The 18,982-nt window shown below is 55.7% G+C and overlaps 2 protein-coding genes across 2 annotated transcripts; both read right to left on the bottom strand.

The window, feature by feature from the left end:
- Positions 1-7,035: 7,035 nt before the first annotated feature.
- Positions 7,036-9,906, bottom strand: LOC147414742 (protocadherin alpha-13-like). The gene is made up of 2 exons (XM_086471200.1): positions 7,441-9,906; positions 7,036-7,134 (listed from the first exon to the last, which is right to left on the bottom strand). Exons 1-2 carry the CDS (start codon positions 9,904-9,906, stop codon positions 7,036-7,038), a joined length of 2,565 nt encoding a protein of 854 aa, XP_086327326.1.
- Positions 9,907-11,442: 1,536 nt separating this feature from the next.
- LOC147414741 (protocadherin alpha-2-like) lies at positions 11,443-17,229 on the bottom strand. Its single transcript, XM_086471199.1, has 3 exons — positions 14,767-17,229; positions 11,899-11,958; positions 11,443-11,457 (listed from the first exon to the last, which is right to left on the bottom strand). The coding sequence occupies exons 1-3, from the start codon at positions 17,227-17,229 to the stop codon at positions 11,443-11,445; spliced, it is 2,538 nt and encodes an 845-aa protein (XP_086327325.1).
- Between the last annotated feature and the right edge of the window lie 1,753 nt (positions 17,230-18,982).

Here is an 18,982-nt window from a genome sequence, read left to right as displayed (position 1 = left end):
GCCTCATCTCCTCTCCCCGCTCGGCCTTCCTTCTCCTCTTTCTTTCTCTCTTCCTTTCTCCTCATTGCTCCCTCTTTGCTTGCATACATTCCTGCCTTTCATTCTTCCTCTGTCTTCGTCTCACTTTTTCTTCTTTTTTCCTATCGTTCTTTTTTCCATTATTCCTCTTTTCCTTTCTCTGTCCTACTTGGTTTTCTTCCCTTCCTACTCTCTTCTCTTTCCTCCGTCTCCTCCGTCTTTCTTCTATTCCAACTCCTCCTTCAATTTTTGTTGGGGTTTTGTTTTTTGGGTTTTTTTGTTTTTTGTTTTTTTTTTCTTTCACCGTACTTGCCGTGCCGACCTTTCTTCTTTACGCCTCTTCCCCTCCTATTTTCATCCATCTCTATCCTTTCCTCCCGCTGACACATCACCATTGGCCTCCGGCGCCGCGGCACAGACCATCAAAGGCGGCGCCATCAGCGCTAATTACGGGGCATCGGCGCCGGAGCGCGGTACTCGAACCAAGGCAGAGGCTGTTAGGGACCAGCTCCGTTCCGCGTCTACAGGTAAGCTCGGGGTGTGCTGGTCATCTCCTCTATCGTCTCCTAATTCCTTCCTTTCTTTCTTCCTTTTTTACTTTTTACTTCTATAAATTCATTCCTTGTCTTCTGCCTTCCCTTCTGCCATTCTTCTGCTTTCTCACATACTCTTTGTTCTCTTTCTTCTTTCTGTCTATTTTTTTCTCCCTATGCTTCGTCCTTTTCCTTTCTTTCCCTGCCCTGCCCCATCCTTGCATCCTTGTCATGCAACCGCTCACAACGAGGCATAGACATATCCTCTCAGGCAAGAGCTCTCACTCCTTTTCCTCAACACTTTTCCATAAGCTTACTCAGCGTCCACGCATATAGAGGGTGCTGAGGTCCTCCAGTCCATTTACTGTGTCAGGATAATGTCCGTGCATACTGGTAATCTGCTCAATCGTCTCTTCCTTCCTTCCTTTCGCTTCTTTCTTTTTTGATTTCCCTCTCTTTTTTTTTAATCCTACCCTATTTTTGCCTCTCATTCTCTTCTACGGCCATCCTTGTATCTTCTGTTCATTATTCCCTTAACAAGAAGTTCTAAAATGTCTACGCTAGCTCCCCATAAATCACAGACACATCCTTTTGCAACACCTCTCATTCCTCTTCCCTGTGCAAGAAGGCCATGCCCTTCAGCCTCCAGTGCTCTCAAGGACCCACAAAGAACACAGCAAGGCAACCATATGGCAAACAACAGCTCTGCTACATCACAACAGAACCCATCACCCTCTGAAACACACGACCAAGACCCACGTACTTTGACATCTGTGCAAACAGGCTCCAATGATCCAAACAACTCAGGGCAGTCTTTCCTTCGGGGACTCCAACCCGTCACAGACCAGCACACCAATCTCCAAGAAGGATGAAAAAACACAGAGCAACCACAGCTCCTCAGCATTCCTCAGATACCTCGACGAAGAGCTGGTCTTCCAGACTCATTTTCACCGGCACACTGAAAGTCAAGCTCTTGCCTTCCCTTTCAGGCAGCCATGCTCTGCCAGAACAACACAGCAAGAACCACAGCACCCAGGGACATTACTCCCCACAGAACACTTCTCACTTTTATAGCAGCAGCCACCCACCAAAGACACGAAGGCAACACCACGGCATTTTCACTGAGAACATCCCCTTGACTCCCAACACATTCACTCCAAGAAATCCATTGGGTTCCCTCCTCCACCCGGGCTTGCTGCCACCTCCTCACACTGTGCCTGGAAGCAGCAGCAAGACAGCAATGACAGCAGACAGTGCTGCTTTGCTGGTCCAGTCATAGAATCCTAGAATATCTCAAGGTGGAAGGAACCCTAAGGATCATCAAGTCCAACTCCTAATCCAGGCAACACTTAGTCAATCCAAGATGAAGACACCACAACTAGACAGGAACAAAAGTACATCTCTCTCTCCAAAAGGCATCTTATTTAGGTAGGAGTGACTTACCTGTAGCATCACTGGTTGCTTCTTCAGGGAAAAAAAAAAACAAATCAAATCAAAACAAAACAAACATTTACAGGACAGGAGAACTGGTTCTAAGGGAGATTTTCTCTTTATGTCATCAGTGATTTCTGCAGAAGATGGATGGAAAAAATGAACCAACTTGCGCAAAAGCCTTGAAACCCCTGGACAGTGCACAGAGCTCCCTTATGCACTTGTATCACAGGGGAAGCAGCAGGGACACCTCAAAGCTCAGGACATTCTCTCAACGTAAACTCAGCTCACAACACTGGACAGGCCGTCCCTCACGCTGATGCAAACTGTCTGAAACTCTGCCACCCGACAGCTGCCAAAATTCACCAGTCTGCATCTCGGACATTGTTACCAATACGCTGCCAATGTCAGAGAATGGAAAAAAAAAAAAAAAAAAATTGTTAAGAGAAGAGCCAAAGGATCCCATCCCACCATATTGAGACACAATTTCTGCCAACTTCTGAGCATTGGGAACACTTTTTCCACTCCTGAGCAAGACTAAGAGCAGAGACATAACCAAGGAGCGGTTCAGACAAGGCAGCCCAAATCTCATCAAAAGGTGTAAATGCTTCAGTTTGACCAACACCATTCCCTGTTAAAAACAGTGACCTAAGCTGTATATGGCAAATGTCTTCTCATCTGGCAGGAAGAGCATGGAGAACAGCAAGGCCTGAGGACATGCAGTACTTCTGGAGGTCCTGAGAGGATCCTGGGCAAGCAATCAGGTGCACTGGGCATCTTCCCAAGGTTTTCTACTGGAATCCTCTGTCCCAGTCCCTGGCAAATTAGAGATCACCAGCTAAGCAGGCAGGCTCCACTTCTTCACCAATAGCACAGGCCATGTTCTACACAGAATCTCCATTTCCCCAACGGACACTCTTCCCCACTCAAAGTCTCTCTCCCCATGACACATGCTGCCCCAGGCCCGACTCCATCCCACTTGGAGGATCCCTGACACAGTACCCAGACATTGCTCCACCACAACAGCAATGAAACCCACTCTGAGCACAACCCAGGCCTACTTGATGTTGTCTACAAACTTACTGAGGGTGGACTCAATCCCCTCATCCAGATCAACGATACAGACACAAAACTGATCTGGCTCCAATACTCCGCCCTGGGGAACACCACTTGTGACCACCCACCAGCCAGAGCCAACTCCATTCACCACCACTCTTTGGGCCCGGCCACCCAGACAGTTTTCTACCCAGCAAAGAGTACGCGCATCCAAGCCATGAGCAGCCAGGTTCTCCACAAAAGTATGCTGTGGGAAACCGTGTCAAAGGCTTTATTGAAGCCCGGGGAAACAACATCCACAGCATCTCCCTCATCCACTAAGCAGGTCACCCTCTCAGAGAAGGAGATCAAGTTAGTCAAGCAGAACCTGCTTTTTATAAACCCAGGATGTCAGGACATGGGGTGGCAACTTGGATGGCGATGAGCATGGACTTCATGCTGCCAGAGAGCAACCCAAATGCTGATGAGCACAGCGCTGTAATCGATGACATATAATGTGTAGGACAAGTCAGGCATTTCTTTCTTCTTCTTTTTTTTTTTTTTTTTTTTTTTTTTTTAAAACAAAGTTATCAAGGATTGTTTAAGATTGTTTCTGCTGATCCAAACATTGAAAGAACATCAAAACAGGCCAGTCATGACACTTCACTGGCCAGGGGGAAAGGGGGAGCAGCAAAAGACTGTTCCCATTTCTAACACCTGCCTTGGGTCACACTCCTCTCATGGAACACTTTAGACTACGAACTACAGTAACACCATCCTTGGAAAAGGGACATAGGACAAGTCCAAATTGCCTTCCCCACTTTCATAAGGACTCTGGTGAGCCAACCAAAATGCAGAAATTACTACACCACAGGGAGAGAAAACCCTGATGTCCCAACTGTCACCTTCCATCATGTCTCTTTCAGAGGAGAATCAAAGGGGACAAGGACAGAGTTTTGGACAAGAAACCACATCTGATACAAGCACGGTCAGCAGTCAGCTACAGAGATGGCAGTAAATAGCACCTGCGGGACTGCAACCTCCAAACCTGCACACCTTGCACTCCTTCAGCAGCCTCGAGGGGACATGCTACACACCAGCAAGCAAGACCGTCTGCAAAGCTGGGGGTGTGGCACCTCTCAGCGCTAATCAGCCTTGAGTTTATTCTACGGGAAGAACAGCTCACACCCACAACAGCAAACCTCAAATGGGACAATCAAGTACTGCCCATCGTAGCAGAAGATCACATTGGAGACCATCTAAGGAACCTGCATGGACACGAGTCCATACGACCTGATAAGACGCATCCAAGGGTCCCGAGGGAACTCGCAGATGCAGTTGCTAAGCCGCTATCCCTCATAGCTGGAAATTCATGGCAGGCTGGTGATGTTCCCATGCACTGGAAAAGGGGAAACATAACCCCCATGCTTAAAAACAGAAAAACAGGAGACCCAGGGAACTACCAGCTGGTCAGTCTCACCTCTGTGCCCAGCAAGATCATGGAACAGACCCTCCGGGAAACTATGGACTTTGGTTTTTGAAAACAAAGAACAAACTGCTGACAGCCACCACGGCATCGCTAATGGCAAATTGTGCCTGACTACTTGGTGGCCTTCTTTGACAGGGTTACAGTGTTGGTGAATAAGGGAAGATGACTGACATCATCTACCTGGACCTCTGCAAAGCATTTGATACTGTCCTGCACAACGTCCCTGTCTCTAAAATGGAGAGACATGGATTTGATGGCTGGACCATTTGGTGGATAAGGAATTGGATGGATGGTGACACTCAAAGACTTGCTGACAACAGCTCAATGTCCGGGTGGAGACCAGTGATAAGTGGGGGGATGGAGTGCCCCCTCAGCAAGTCTGCAGGTGACATCAAGCTCAATGGTGTGGCTGACACTGTAGAGGGAAAGGAGGCCATCCAGAGGGATTTCAGCAGACTTCATAAGTGAGCCCATGCAAACCTCATGAAGTTCAGCAAGGCCAAGTGCAAGGCTCTGCACCTGTTCCAGGGCAGTCCCAAACATGGAAGTGGGCCGGGCAATGACTGGACCAAGAACAGCCCTGTGGAGAAGCACTTGGGGATATTGGTGGATGAAAAACTGAATAACAGCCAGCAACGCTTGACTGCAGCACAGAAAGCCAATCATGTATTGGAGTGCATCGAAACAAGCGTGGCCAGCAGGATGAGGGAAGTGATCCTCCCTCTCTAGTCTGCTCTGGTGACACCCCACCTGGAGTACTGTGTTCAGCTTTGGGGCCACCAGCATAAGAAAGACATGGACTTGATTGAGTGGGTCCAGAGGAGGGCCAGAAAGATGAGAGAAGGCTCCAGGGAGACCTTATAGCGGCCTTCCACTATTTAAAGGGGGCCTACAGGAAAGGTAAGGAGAAACTCTTTGTCAGGGAGTGCAGTGATACGACAAGCAGTGATGGTTTCAAACTGAAAGAGGGAAGATTCAGATTAGATTTTAGGAAGAAATTCTCTTCTGTAAGGGTGGTGAGACACTGGAACTTGTTGCCCAGAGACATTGTGGCTATCCTCTCCCTGAAAGTGTTCAAGGGCAGGCTGGATGGGGCTTTGAGCAACCTGGTCTGGTGAAAGGTGTCCCTGCCCATGGCAGGGGGATGAGAACTAGAAGAACTTCAAGGTCCCACCAACCCAACACATTCTATGGTTCTACATGCATGGCAACACCAACAGCTGTGGAGGTTCCTGTAGGTACCCAGCACCACACAAGGACAGCAGGTTGAAGTACTACCCTCTTATAACACCTTTCCCAAAAACAGAGGGATAAGGTCTATCAGACAGTATTCAGCAGTCAGCAACTCACCCCCTTAGGAACACACTGCGTACATCAGACAGGCATTAGCGTGAGGGACTGTCCCTGGTGGGAAATCTTCATAACCTCAACAGCTATGTTGGCATTCCATTACCATGTAACTATCTCAAGATCCAGAAGGCCTCTAACTCCACAGCCTGGGAAGGATCACTGGGCAGGAACATTCCATGCACATCCTGCCTCATGCTTTCCTCTTGGTATTCTCCAGTCCCCACTCTGCCACATGTGTTCTCAAGACAAGCACATCATCTTCCATTCTTGACTTCTATGACAGCACCCATGCTCTTCCCAAGGATTTCCAGGTCCCTCAGACAAGTTTTCCCCACTGCTCAAGGTCACTTTACAAATCAGGACATGGCCAGGCACTACTTGGTGCCACTGCCAACTTCACCTCCATGAACATGCCACAGTTCCCTTTCCTACCTCGAGGCCAACTCCAACATTTGCAGACCCTTCCATCAATTGAGAGCACGGTGAAAAAACATACAGATGAAACCATACACACAGTGTGCAAAGAACCTTCCACTCTTTCAGTAGATAATAGGACTAAATGGCGATGGCAGATTTTCATGCTCTGAGACAACCACCAAACCGTTGACAGGCACACCACCGTAACAAATGATATGACTTGGGGGGGGCGTATTGCATTTTCTTTTCAGAAAGAAGATGTCCAGGGTTCTGAAACAATGTGGCTGTCCATATAAATTTTGAAAGAACATTGTAACAGGGCAGCAGACATCACACTACTTCTCTGGCCAGGAACGTGCATCCACAACCTGGGCAAGGGAGGGAGCAGGAACAAGAAAACAAAATACCCATTTGTAAAAACTATCTTGGCTTGTGCTCTTCTTCTTGAACATTATTCTCCCTAAATACTTTACCCTATAATGACGGTTACAAGGTACTTGGAAAAAGAACACAGAAGTCCACAACTCCTTTTCTACTTTCCTAATGACACTCGTGGGAGAACCAAAAGGGGAGAAACACACTAAGGGGACAGTAAACCCTAAATTCCCAGTTCTCACTTGGAATCACGTCCCTTTACAAAGGAGAATAACAGGGGAGGACAGAAAACACATGACACAATCAGTGCTTGTCAGGAAAGGGAATAAGGCAGTAAAAAGCGCCTGTGGAAGTGTCACCACCACAGACTGCCTGTCTTGCACTCCCTCAGCAAGCTCCCACCCGAAATGCTACACACCAGCAAGCAACAGCCTCCACAAAGCTCATGTCGTGGCACCGCTCACCGCAATCACCAGCGATTTCATTCTGCGGGACAACGCCTCACACCCACAACAGCAAACCGCAGCTGCCGACGGTAACTCCTGCGGGGGGCGCCCGTACCTTCATCTCCCCCATCACCACCTCCCTCCACAAAGCAAGGACCCGAGGGCAGAGACAAAGGTCCCATTAACACCCTCAAGCACCCGACAAGCACCCACCGCCCGCGGGGCCCGCGGCATCGGCCCCACTCCCACCCCACCAGCGCCTGCCCACGCGGCGGCCCAGAAGGGCGAGAGCGGGCAAGGGGCGGCGGGGCAAGGGGCCAGAGGCGAGGCAGGGAGGGCCACTGACCGTGTCCAGGAGAGCGGGCGGCTCCGGCTGCGTCTCCTTCGCCGCCGCGCCGGGCGGCGGCAAGTTGGGGCTGAAAACCATCAGGTCGCTCTTGCCCGCGCCCTCCGCCACGCACAGGCTCCGGCTCTGCCGCTGCGAGTACGACCAGCTCCCCACTTCGCTGGCGCACACCAGCGTCGCCGGCCCGGGCCCCGACAGCACGCCCGCCCGCGGCGCCCACCGCGACGCCCCGTACAGCACCACCGCCAGCACGAACACGCTCGACACCGCGCAGATGGCCACCACCAGCCACACGTTCGTCGACGACGACGACGCCGTTCCCGCGTCGCCCTCCGCGCCCGACGCCGCCCGCACACCCGACCCCGACGACGGCGCGCCCGCCGCCGCCGCCAGCGCCGCCTCGCCGCCCTCCACCAGCGACACGCTCAGCGTCGCCGTGGCCGAGCGCGACGGCTCCCCGTGGTCCCGCACCACGATCACCAGCCGCTGCCGCGGGCCGTCCGCCTCCTCCAGCGCCCGCGCCGTGCTCACCTCGCCGCTGTACAGCCCCACGCGGAACGGGCCCTTGCCCCGCGGCTCCCACAGCTCGTAGCGCAGCCACGCGTTGTAGCCCGAGTCCGCGTCCACCGCCCGGATCTTCGCCACCACCTGCCCCGCCGGCGCCCCCCACGCCGCCCACGCCCACAGCGCCCCCGACGAGCCCGACCCCACCGGCCCCGCCTCCACCGCGCCCGCGGCACCCGCCCCCGCCCCCGCCCCCGGCAGCAGCGCCGGCGCGTTGTCGTTCTCGTCCACCACGAACACCTGCACCGTCGCGTTGCCGCACAGCGGCGGCTCCCCCGCGTCCACCGCCCGCACCTCGAACTGCAGCACCTGCACCTCCTCGTAGTCCAGCGCCTGCAGCGCCCACACGCGGCCGCTCTCCGCGTCCACCGACACGTAGCTCGACGCCGACCGCCACCCCCCGCCCGACACCGCGCCCCCGACGCCGCCCTCCCACAACGAGTAGCTCACGCGCCCGTTGCCCGCCTCGTCCGGGTCCCGCGCCCACACGCGCGCCAGCTCCGCGCCCGCCGCGTTGTTCTCCCGCGCCAGTACCGTGTACACGGCCTGCGCGAACGACGGCGCGTTGTCGTTCACGTCCGACACCGGCACCCGCACCCCGCGCCTGCCGCGCAGCGCCGGCGACCCGCCGTCCTCCGCCCGCACCTCCACCTCGTACTCCGACACCCGCTCCCGGTCCAGCGCCTCCCGCAGCACCAGCGAGTACGAGCCCGCGAACGTCGACACCAGACCGAACGGCGACGCCGGCCACACCGCGCACCGCACGCGCCCGTTCGACCCCGAGTCCCGGTCCGACACGCTCAGCAGCGCCACCACCGTCCCCAGCGGCGCGTCCTCCGCCACCGGCACCGACAGCGACGTCACCCACACCTCCGGCGCGTTGTCGTTCACGTCCAACACCTCCACCACCACCTTGCAGTGACCCGACAGCGGCGGCGTCCCCTTATCTTTCGCCCTAACGTGTAGGTCGTAGAAAAATTCTGCCTCAAAGTCCAGCGCGCCCCTCAGTCTGATCTCTCCGCTGTTCGCATCGATGCTAAACAAATCTGAGCCCGAGAAAGGAGCAACACTATCAATTTCATAGATCACTTCTCCGTATATTCCCTCGTCCGGATCCGCAGCGCTCACCCGGGCAAGCAGTGTCCCCTCTAAAGCATCTTCGGGCAGCTGCACTTTATACATCGACTGGTTGAACTGGGGCGCGTTGTCGTTTACGTCCAGCACCGAGATCACCAGCTCCATCGTGCCCGTCAGAGACGGACGGCCCCCGTCACTCGCCGTCAACACCAAACGGTGCACAGCCAGCGTCTCGCGGTCCAGCGGCGTCGCGAGCACCAGGAACAGGGACTGACTGCGCGAATTACTGTTTTCTGCCTGTATTCTAAAATGCTCGCTGGGGCTGAGTGTGTAGGAGAGCTGCGCGTTGGCTCCGACATCGGCATCCGACGCGCCCTCCAGCGGGAACCGGGAGCCCGGCAGCGTGGTGAATTCCGCGATGCTGAGGTTCTTGCGGGCGGCGGGGAAGAGCGGCGCGTTGTCGTTGATGTCGGTGACCTCCAGCTCCACGTGGAAGACGCGCAGCGGCCGCTCCACCAGCACCTCCAGGCGCAGGGCGCACGGCGCGCTCTTCCCGCACAGCTCCTCCCGGTCCAGCCGCGAGCTCACCACCAGCGCCCCGCTCGCCCCGCTCACCTCCACGCTCGCCCGCCGGCCCGCCGACACCAGCCGCAGCCGCCGCGCCTCCGCCTCGCCCGCCTCCAGGCCCACGTCCTGCGCCAGCCGCCCCACCACCGTCCCGGCCTTCGCTTCCTCCGGCACCGAGTACCGCACCTGCCCGCCGCCCAGCGCCCACGCCGCCTGCACCACCAGCACCCGCACCACGGCACCCCAACACACCGCCATCGCCGCCGCAGCCGCCGCCGGCACCCGCCGCCGGCACCCGCCCGGGCCCCGCACGGCTCCCCGCCGCCGCCCGCACGCACCGCCTCTCCTGCCCGCGCCGCCCCCCCGCGCTCACAGCCGGGCTCGCCGACGCGCCGGGGCGGAGCCGCTCCGGCCCCGTTTCTGAGCCTGCAGCGACACCGTGTGCTGCTCCGACGCCTCGCACGCTCCCCGCCGCCGGGCCCGGCCGCCTCATCTCCTCTCCCCGCTCGGCCTTCCTTCTCCTCTTTCTTTCTCTCTTCCTTTCTCCTCATTGCTCCCTCTTTGCTTTCATCCTTTCTTTCTTCTCTTTCTTCATCTTTAGTTCTTCCTTCCTTCTGTTTGCTTTCTTCCTTTAGTCTTCTTCGTTCCCTCTATCCTGTCTTTTATTGTTCCTCTTTGTTCCTTTCTCTTTTCTCCGTTATTCCTTCTCTTTCTTCTTTTCTTTTTCATTCTTACTGTGCCGTGCCCAATTCTTTACTTCTCTTTCCCTTCCCATTCCAACTTTCTTTACCCCCGCTGGCACATCACCAGTCGCCTCCGGCGCCGAAGCAGAGACCGTTAAAGACGGAGCCATCACCGCCAATCACGGGGCATCGGCGTTAGAGCGCGGTACTCGAACCAAGGCGGAGGCTGTTGGGGACCAACTCTGTTCCGTGTCTACAGGCAAGGTCGGTGTACAGTGAAAAACTCTGTTGTTTCTTTCTTTATCCTTTGTTATCTTCCTTCCTCAATTATTTCCTTGCTTCATTCCTTCCTAGCATCCATCTTTTTTTTCTTTCTCTTCCACTCTCTCCTTTCATTCCTAGGTTCTCCCCTCACCACATTTCTCTGTAGAGCGATAGTGTCGGTGCATGCCAGTAAACTCCTTTATCATTTCTTCATTTCACTCTCTTTTTTTTTTTCTTCTTTCTGCATTGTTCCTTTCTTCCTCCTCTCCCCTCTTTCTCATTTTCTCTTCCATGTCCTGCCACACACACACACGCCTTTCTCTTCTTCTGTATATTTCCCTGCTTTGACTCCTTAACCAACAGCTTTTCTATGTGATTACATCACTCTTGTCGTGGAACACGGACATAACTTTTGGCAAGAGCGCTCATGCCTTTTCCCTGCTGCTTTCCAGATCTCCAGATGAGGAATAAACTTCCTGCTTTCCTCCCATCTCTGCAAGACAGACTGCCCCTGCGCCATCGCTTCCCTCCGCTCCTGCAAGAAGACCGCACTCTGCACTGCCCGACCTCTCAAGGAAGAGAAGCCACCACACTCTGAAACACAAGACCAAGACCCAAGTACTTTGACATCTGGGCAAACAGGCTCCAAGGTGTCCAAACAACTCAGGGCAGTCTTTCCTTCAGAGACCCAAACCCATCACAGATCAGCACACCAATCCTCCAAGAAAGATGAAAAAGCATGGAACAAACACAGCTCCCCAGCACGCTTCAGGTACCCCAATGAATAACTATTCTTCTGGCCTCATATTCCACCTGCATGAGGAATGTCATACTCCTGCTTTCCCTTTCAGGCAGCCATGCTCTGCCAGAACAGCACAGCAAGAACCCCCATACCCAGGGGCATTACTCCCCACAGAACACTTCTCACTTTTATAGCAGGAGCCACCCATCAAAGACACAAAGGTAACACCATAGCATTTTCACTGAGAACATCCCCTCGACTCCCAACACATCCACCCCAAAAAATCCATTAGGGTCCCTCCTCCACCCGGGCTTGCTGCCACCTGCTCACACTGTGCCTGGAAGCAGCAGCAAGACAGCAATGACAGCAGACAGTGCTGCTTTGCTGGTCCAGTCATGGAATCATAGAATATCTCAAGGTGGAAGGGACCTTAAGGATCCTCAAGTCTAACTCCCAATCCAGGCAACACTTAGTCAATCCAAGATGAAAATACCACGACTGAACAGGAACAAAAGTACATCACTCTCTCAGACGCATCTTCTTTAGGTCAGAGTGACTTACCTGTAGCATCATTGTTTGTTTCTTCAGAAAAGAAACTTTTTCAGTAGACAGGAACTTGATCTATGGGAGATTTTCCCTTAACGTTATCACAGATTTCTGCAGAAGATGGATGGAAAAAAATAACCCACCTTCCGCAAAAGCCTTGAAACCACTGGACAGTGCGCAGTGCTCCCTTATGCACTTCTATCACAGGGGAAGCAGCAGGGACACCTCAAAGCTCGGGACATTCTCTCAACGTCAACCTCAGCTCATGACACTGGAAAAGCCATTCCCCACACTGATGCCAAACTGTCTGAAACTCTGCCACTTGACAGCTGCCAAAATTCACCAGTCTGCATCACAGCCACAGTTACCAACACGCTGCCAATGCGAGAGAAGGAAAAAAAAAAAAAAAAGATGGAATTTTTTGGTAAGAGGAGAGAACCAAAGGATCCCATTCCACCATACTGGAACACAAGTTTTGCCAACTTTTGAGCATGGAGAACACTTCCTCACTCCCTAGTAAGACCAACAGCAGAGACATAACCAAGGAGCGGTTCAGACAAGGCTGCCCAAATCTCATCAAAATGTGTAAATGCTTTGGTTTGACCAACACCATTCCCTGTTAAAAACAAGTGATCCAATTTCTGCATGGCAGATGTCTTCTCATCTGGCAGGAAGAGCATGGAGAACAGCAAGGCCTGAGGATATGCAGTACTTCTGGAGGTCCTGAGAGGATCCTGGGCAAGAACCCACTGAACCAGGCATCTTCCCACGGTTTTCTACTGATATCCTCTATCCCAGTCCATGGCAAATGAGATATTCAGCTAAGCAGAGAGGCTACGGTTCTAAGCTACAGTTCTAATGGCACAGGCATCTCCAGTTCCTCAGGGAAGACTCTTCCCCACTCAAAGTCACCCACCTTGTGATGGATGCCCCAGGCCTGCTCCATCCCACTTGCAGGATTGCTGCCACAGTACCTGGACATTTCTCCATCAAAAAAACATGCCCCAGCAATAAAACCTGCTCTGAGCACAATCCAGGCCTTTGCATATCCTCACCTTCCCTCACGATTGGCACGAAGAACGTACAAAGGGCTGCAAACCCTGAATGCTTTGTGCCTTTTCAGCAATCTCAGATGGAAACACCACAGAGCTGCACATTAGAGTTCTTAAAGGCTCTGTGGTTACAGACACAACAGCTCAGATCCCAATCCACACAGATTTTATTCTTTCAGAGAACCACACCAAATGCTGGAGCACAAGCACACTCACAGTATCAACTCTCTGGGACGGTTTGTACCACAGAAAAACAGAGCTGGGCTGCTGTGCAGTGTTTGGCACATCTGTGCACACATCTGAGTTAAGCATCAATAGGGGACACAGCATCTGTACTGAGGCCAACTGTGCATGGGCAAAAGTAGGGGATATCAAGCACACACAGATTATACCCACCCCCTCATTACATCTGCTTACAAATCCCACCTGAGGAGGAGTAAGGAATCATCACAGAAACATCAATGGATGTGGAAGCTCTTACGCATGCCCACCACTACACAAGGACAGCAGGTTGAAGCACTACCCTCCTACAACACCTTTCCCAAAAAGACAGGGAAAAGCTCCATCAGACAGCATTCAGTTGTATGCATCTAACCCCCTCTTAAGAACACATTGCCTATGGCCAACATGCCACAGTTTCCTTTCCCAGCTCAAGGCCCACTCCAGCATTTACAGACCCTTCCATCAACTGAGAGCACCACGAAAAAACATGCGGATGAAACCGCGCACGCAGTGTCCAATTGAATCTCTCTTCTTTCCATAGATGCTGTCAGGACGCCTCTACATTGCAATAGCACTGACTTCATGCTGTAGAAGAACAACCCAAATGCTGACGAGCACACCACTGCAATGCATTATACTGTGTAGGAGAATTCAGGTTTGGGGGCTTCATTTTGGAGGGGGTGTCTTTGCCTGGTTTTCTTTGCTTGTTTATTATCACAAAAAGAAAATTGTGAGGTCTTTTGTAACTGTATGGCTGCTGATGCCCATAGTGAAAGAACACGAAACCAGGCCAGCGACAGTCACGACAGGTATGTGAGTCCGCAACAGGGGGACAGGGTTAGCAGCAAGAGAAAACCAAAACGCTCGTTTCTAACACCTGCCTTGTGTTACACTCCTCTCTCTGAACACTTTCTACAACTAACTACAGTTACAACATACTTGCAAACCAAACAGAGAAGTCCATGTTGCCCTTCCTGCTTTCGTAAGGAGGCAGGAGGCCCAAACAAAATGCAGATACTACGCCAAGAGGTCTCTTGCAGAAGAAAATCAAAGGGCAGGAGGACAGAGTTTCCAACAAGAAACCACGGCGGATACCACCACAGTCAGCAGTCGGCTACGATAATAAGGCATTAAATTGTGCCTGGGGGACTGTCACCACCACAATCTGCCTGTCTTCCATTCCCTCAGCAAGCTCCCATCTGAAGTGCTACACATCAGCCAGCAAAAGGCTCTGCAAAGCTGCTGGCGTGGCACTTCTCAACACAACCAGCAGCGATTTCATTCTACAGCAGAACACCTCACACCCATGACAGCAAACCGCAGCTGCAGACGGTAACTCCTGCGAGGGGCGCCCGTACCTTCATCTCCCCCATCCACACCCCCATCCCCAAAGCAAGAGCTGGGGTGCTCCGGCAAGGACCCGAGGCCACATGCAAAGGTCCCATTAACACCCTCAAGCACCCGACAAGCACCCACCGCCCGCGGGGCCCGCGGCATCGGCCCCACTCCCACCCCACCAGCGCCTGCCCACGCGGCGGCCCAGAAGGGCGAGAGCGGGCAAGGGGCGGCGGGGCAAGGGGCCAGAGGCGAGGCAGGGAGGGCCACTGACCGTGTCCAGGAGAGCGGGCGGCTCCGGCTGCGTCTCCTTCGCCGCGGCGCCGGGCGGCGGCAAGTTGGGGCTGAAAACCATCAGGTCGCTCTTGCCCGCGCCCTCCGCCACGCACAGGCTCCGGCTCTGCCGCTGCGAGTACGACCAGCTCCCCACTTCGCTGGCGCACACCAGCGTCGCCGGACCGGGCCCCGACAGCACGCCCGCCCGCGGCGCCCACCGCGACGCCCCGTACAGCACCACCGCCAGCACGAACACGCTCGACACCGCGCAGATGGCCACCACCAGCCACACGTTCGTCGACGACGACGACGCCGTTCCCGCGTCGCCCTCCGCGCCCGACGCCGCCCGCACACCCGACCCCGACGACGGCGCGCCCGCCGCCGCCGCCAGCGCCGCCTCGCCGCCCTCCACCAGCGACACGCTCAGCGTCGCCGTGGCCGAGCGCGACGGCTCCCCGTGGTCCCGCACCACGATCACCAGCCGCTGCCGCGGGCCGTCCGCCTCCTCCAGCGCCCGCGCCGTGCTCACCTCGCCGCTGTACAGCCCCACGCGGAACGGGCCCTTGCCCCGCGGCTCCCACAGCTCGTAGCGCAGCCACGCGTTGTAGCCCGAGTCCGCGTCCACCGCCCGGATCTTCGCCACCACCTGCCCCGCCGGCGCCCCCCACGCCGCCCACGCCCACAGCGCCCCCGACGAGCCCGACCCCACCGGCCCCGCCTCCACCGCGCCCGCGGCACCCGCCCCCGCCCCCGCCCCCGGCAGCAGCGCCGGCGCGTTGTCGTTCTCGTCCACCACGAACACCTGCACCGTCGCGTTGCCGCACAGCGGCGGCTCCCCCGCGTCCACCGCCCGCACCTCGAACTGCAGCACCTGCACCTCCTCGTAGTCCAGCGCCTGCAGCGCCCACACGCGGCCGCTCTCCGCGTCCACCGACACGTAGCTCGACGCCGACCGCCACCCCCCGCCCGACACCGCGCCCCCGACGCCGCCCTCCCACAACGAGTAGCTCACGCGCCCGTTGCCCGCCTCGTCCGGGTCCCGCGCCCACACGCGCGCCAGCTCCGCGCCCGCCGCGTTGTTCTCCCGCGCCAGCACCGTGTACACGGCCTGCGCGAACGACGGCGCGTTGTCGTTCACGTCCGACACCGGCACCCGCACCCCGCGCCTGCCGCGCAGCGCCGGCGACCCGCCGTCCTCCGCCCGCACCTCCACCTCGTACTCCGACACCCGCTCCCGGTCCAGCGCCTCCCGCAGCACCAGCGAGTACGAGCCCGCGAACGTCGACACCAGACCGAACGGCGACGCCGGCCACACCGCGCACCGCACGCGCCCGTTCGCCCCCGAGTCCCGGTCCGACACGCTCAGCAGCGCCACCACCGTCCCCAGCGGCGCGTCCTCCGCCACCGGCACCGACAGCGACGTCACCCACACCTCCGGCGCGTTGTCGTTCACGTCCAACACCTCCACCACCACCTTGCAGTGACCCGATAGTGGAGGGTTTCCGTGATCCGATGCATCCACTTCCAGGCGATAGAGACCAACATCCTCAAAGTCTAAGTCTCCCCTAAGACGGATCTCGCCGCTATTTCGATCGATCTCGAAAACGTCTCTTCCCTCTTGTGGGAACAGGTTCCGGAGAGAATATGAGACATTCCTGTTCGTCCCCTCATCCAAATCCGTGGCTTTTAGTCTCACCACCAAAGTGCCGCGTTCCGTGTTTTCCGGCAGCTGCACTTTATACACCGACTGGTTGAACTGGGGCGCGTTGTCGTTCGCGTCCAGCACCGAGATCACCAGCTCCATCGTGCCCGTCAGGGACGGACGGCCCCCGTCACTCGCCGTCAACACCAAACGGTGCACAGCCAGCGTCTCGCGGTCCAGCGGTTTCCTGAGCACCAGGAATAAGGACTCTCCGTCCTCCTCCGGTTTTTGCAAGTCCAGAGAAAAGTGCTCGCTGGGGCTGAGTGTGTAGGAGAGCTGCGCGTTGGCTCCGACATCGGCATCCGACGCGCCCTCCAGCGGGAACCGGGAGCCCGCAGGCGAGTTCTCCGGTAAACTGAGGTTCTTGCGGGCGGCGGGGAAGAGCGGCGCGTTGTCGTTGATGTCGGTGACCTCCAGCTCCACGTGGAAGACGCGCAGCGGCCGCTCCACCAGCACCTCCAGGCGCAGGGCGCACGGCGCGCTCTTCCCGCACAGCTCCTCCCGGTCCAGCCGCGAGCTCACCACCAGCGCCCCGCTCGCCCCGCTCACCTCCACGCTCGCCCGCCGGCCCGCCGACACCAGCCGCAGCCGCCGCGCCTCCGCCTCGCCCGCCTCCAGGCCCACGTCCTGCGCCAGCCGCCCCACCACCGTCCCGGCCTTCGCTTCCTCCGGCACCGAGTACCGCACCTGCCCGCCGCCCAGCGCCCACGCCGCCTGCACCACCAGCACCCGCACCACGGCACCCCAACACACCGCCATCGCCGCCGCAGCCGCCGCCGGCACCCGCCCGGGCCCCGCACGGCTCCCCGCCGCCGCCCGCACGCACCGCCTCTCCTGCCCGCGCCGCCCCCCCGCGCTCACAGCCGGGCTCGCCGACGCGCCGGGGCGGAGCCGCTCCGGCCCCGTTTCTGAGCCTGCAGCGACACCGTGTGCTGCTCCGACGCCTCGCACGCTCCCCGCCGCCGGGCCCGGCCGCCTCATCTCCTCTCCCCGCTCGGCCTTCCTTCTCCTCTTTCTTTCTCTCTTCCTTTCTCCTCATTGCTCCCTCTTTGCTTGCATACATTCCTGCCTTTCAGTCTTCCTCTGTCTTCGTCTCACTTTTTCTTCTTCTTTCCTATCGTTCTTTTTTCCATTATTCCTCTTTTCCTTTCTCTGTCCTACTTGGTTTTCTTCCCTTCCTACTCTCTTCTCTTTCCTCCGTCTCCTCCGTCTTTCTTCTATTCCAAATCCTCCTTCAATTTTTGTTGGGGTTTTGGTTTTTTGGGGTTTTTTGTTTTTTTTTTTTTTCTTTCACCGTACTTGCCATGCCGACCTTTCTTCTTTACGCCTCTTCCCCTCCTATTTTCATCCATCTCTATCCTTTCCTCCCGCTGACACATCACCGTTGGCCTCCGGCGCCGCGGCACAGACCATCAAAGGCGGCGCCATCAGCGCTAATTACGGGGCATCGGCGCCGGAGCGCGGTACTCGAACCAAGGCGGAGGCTGTTAGGGACCAGCTCCGTTCAGCGTCTACAGGTAAGCTCGGGGTGTGCTGGTCATCTCCTCTATCGTCTCCTAATTCCTTCCTTCCCTTCTTCCTTTTTTACTTTTTACTTCTATAAATTCATTCCTTGTCTTCTGCCTTCCCTTCTGCCATTCTTCTGCTTTCTCACATACTCTTTGTTCTCTTTCTTCTTTCTGTCTTATTTTTTTCTCCCTATGCTTCGTCCTTTTCCTTTCTTTCCCTGCCCTGCCCCATCCTTGCATCCTTATCACGCAGCCGCTCGCAATGAGGCATGGACATATCCTCTCAGGTAAGAGCTCTCACTCCTCTTCCTCAACACTTTTCCATAAGCTTACTCAGCGTCCACTCATACCGAGGGTGCTGAGGTCCTCCAGTCCATTTACTGTGTCAGGATAATGTCCGTGCATACTGGTAATCTGCTCAATCGTCTCTTCCTTCCTTCCTTTCGCTTCTTTCTTTTTTGATTTCCCTCTCTCTCTTTTTTTTTAATCCTACCCTATCTTTGCCTCTCATTCTCTTCTACGGCCATCCTTGTATCTTCTGTTCATTATTCCCTTAACAAGAAGTTCTAAAATGTCTATGCTAGCTCCCCATAAATCACAGACACATCCTTTTGCAACACCTCTCATTCCTCTGCCCTGTGCAAGAAGGCCATGCCCTTCAGCCTCCAGTGCTCTCAAGGACCCACCAAAGAACACAGCAAGGCAACCATATGGCAAACAACAGCTCTGCTACATCACAACAGAACCCACCACCCTCTGAAACACACGACCAAGACCCACGTACTTTGACATCTGTGCAAACAGGCTCCAATGATCCAAACAACCCAGGGCAGTCTTTCCTTCGGGGACTCCAACCCGTCACAGACCAGCACACCAATCTCCAAGAAGGATGAAAAAACACAGAGCAACCACAGCTCCTCAGCATTCCTCAGATACCTCGACGAAGAGCTGGTTTTCCAGACTCATTTTCACCGGCACACTGAAAGTCAAGCTCTTGCCTTCCC

The sequence above is a fragment of the Leptosomus discolor genome, chromosome 10 (assembly GCF_034619465.1).
Source record: "Leptosomus discolor isolate bLepDis1 chromosome 10, bLepDis1.hap2, whole genome shotgun sequence".
In the NCBI taxonomy this organism is placed as follows: domain Eukaryota; kingdom Metazoa; phylum Chordata; class Aves; order Leptosomiformes; family Leptosomidae; genus Leptosomus; species Leptosomus discolor.
Note: the sequence above shows the minus strand (reverse complement) of the source record. Positions and strands in the feature narration are given on the sequence as shown.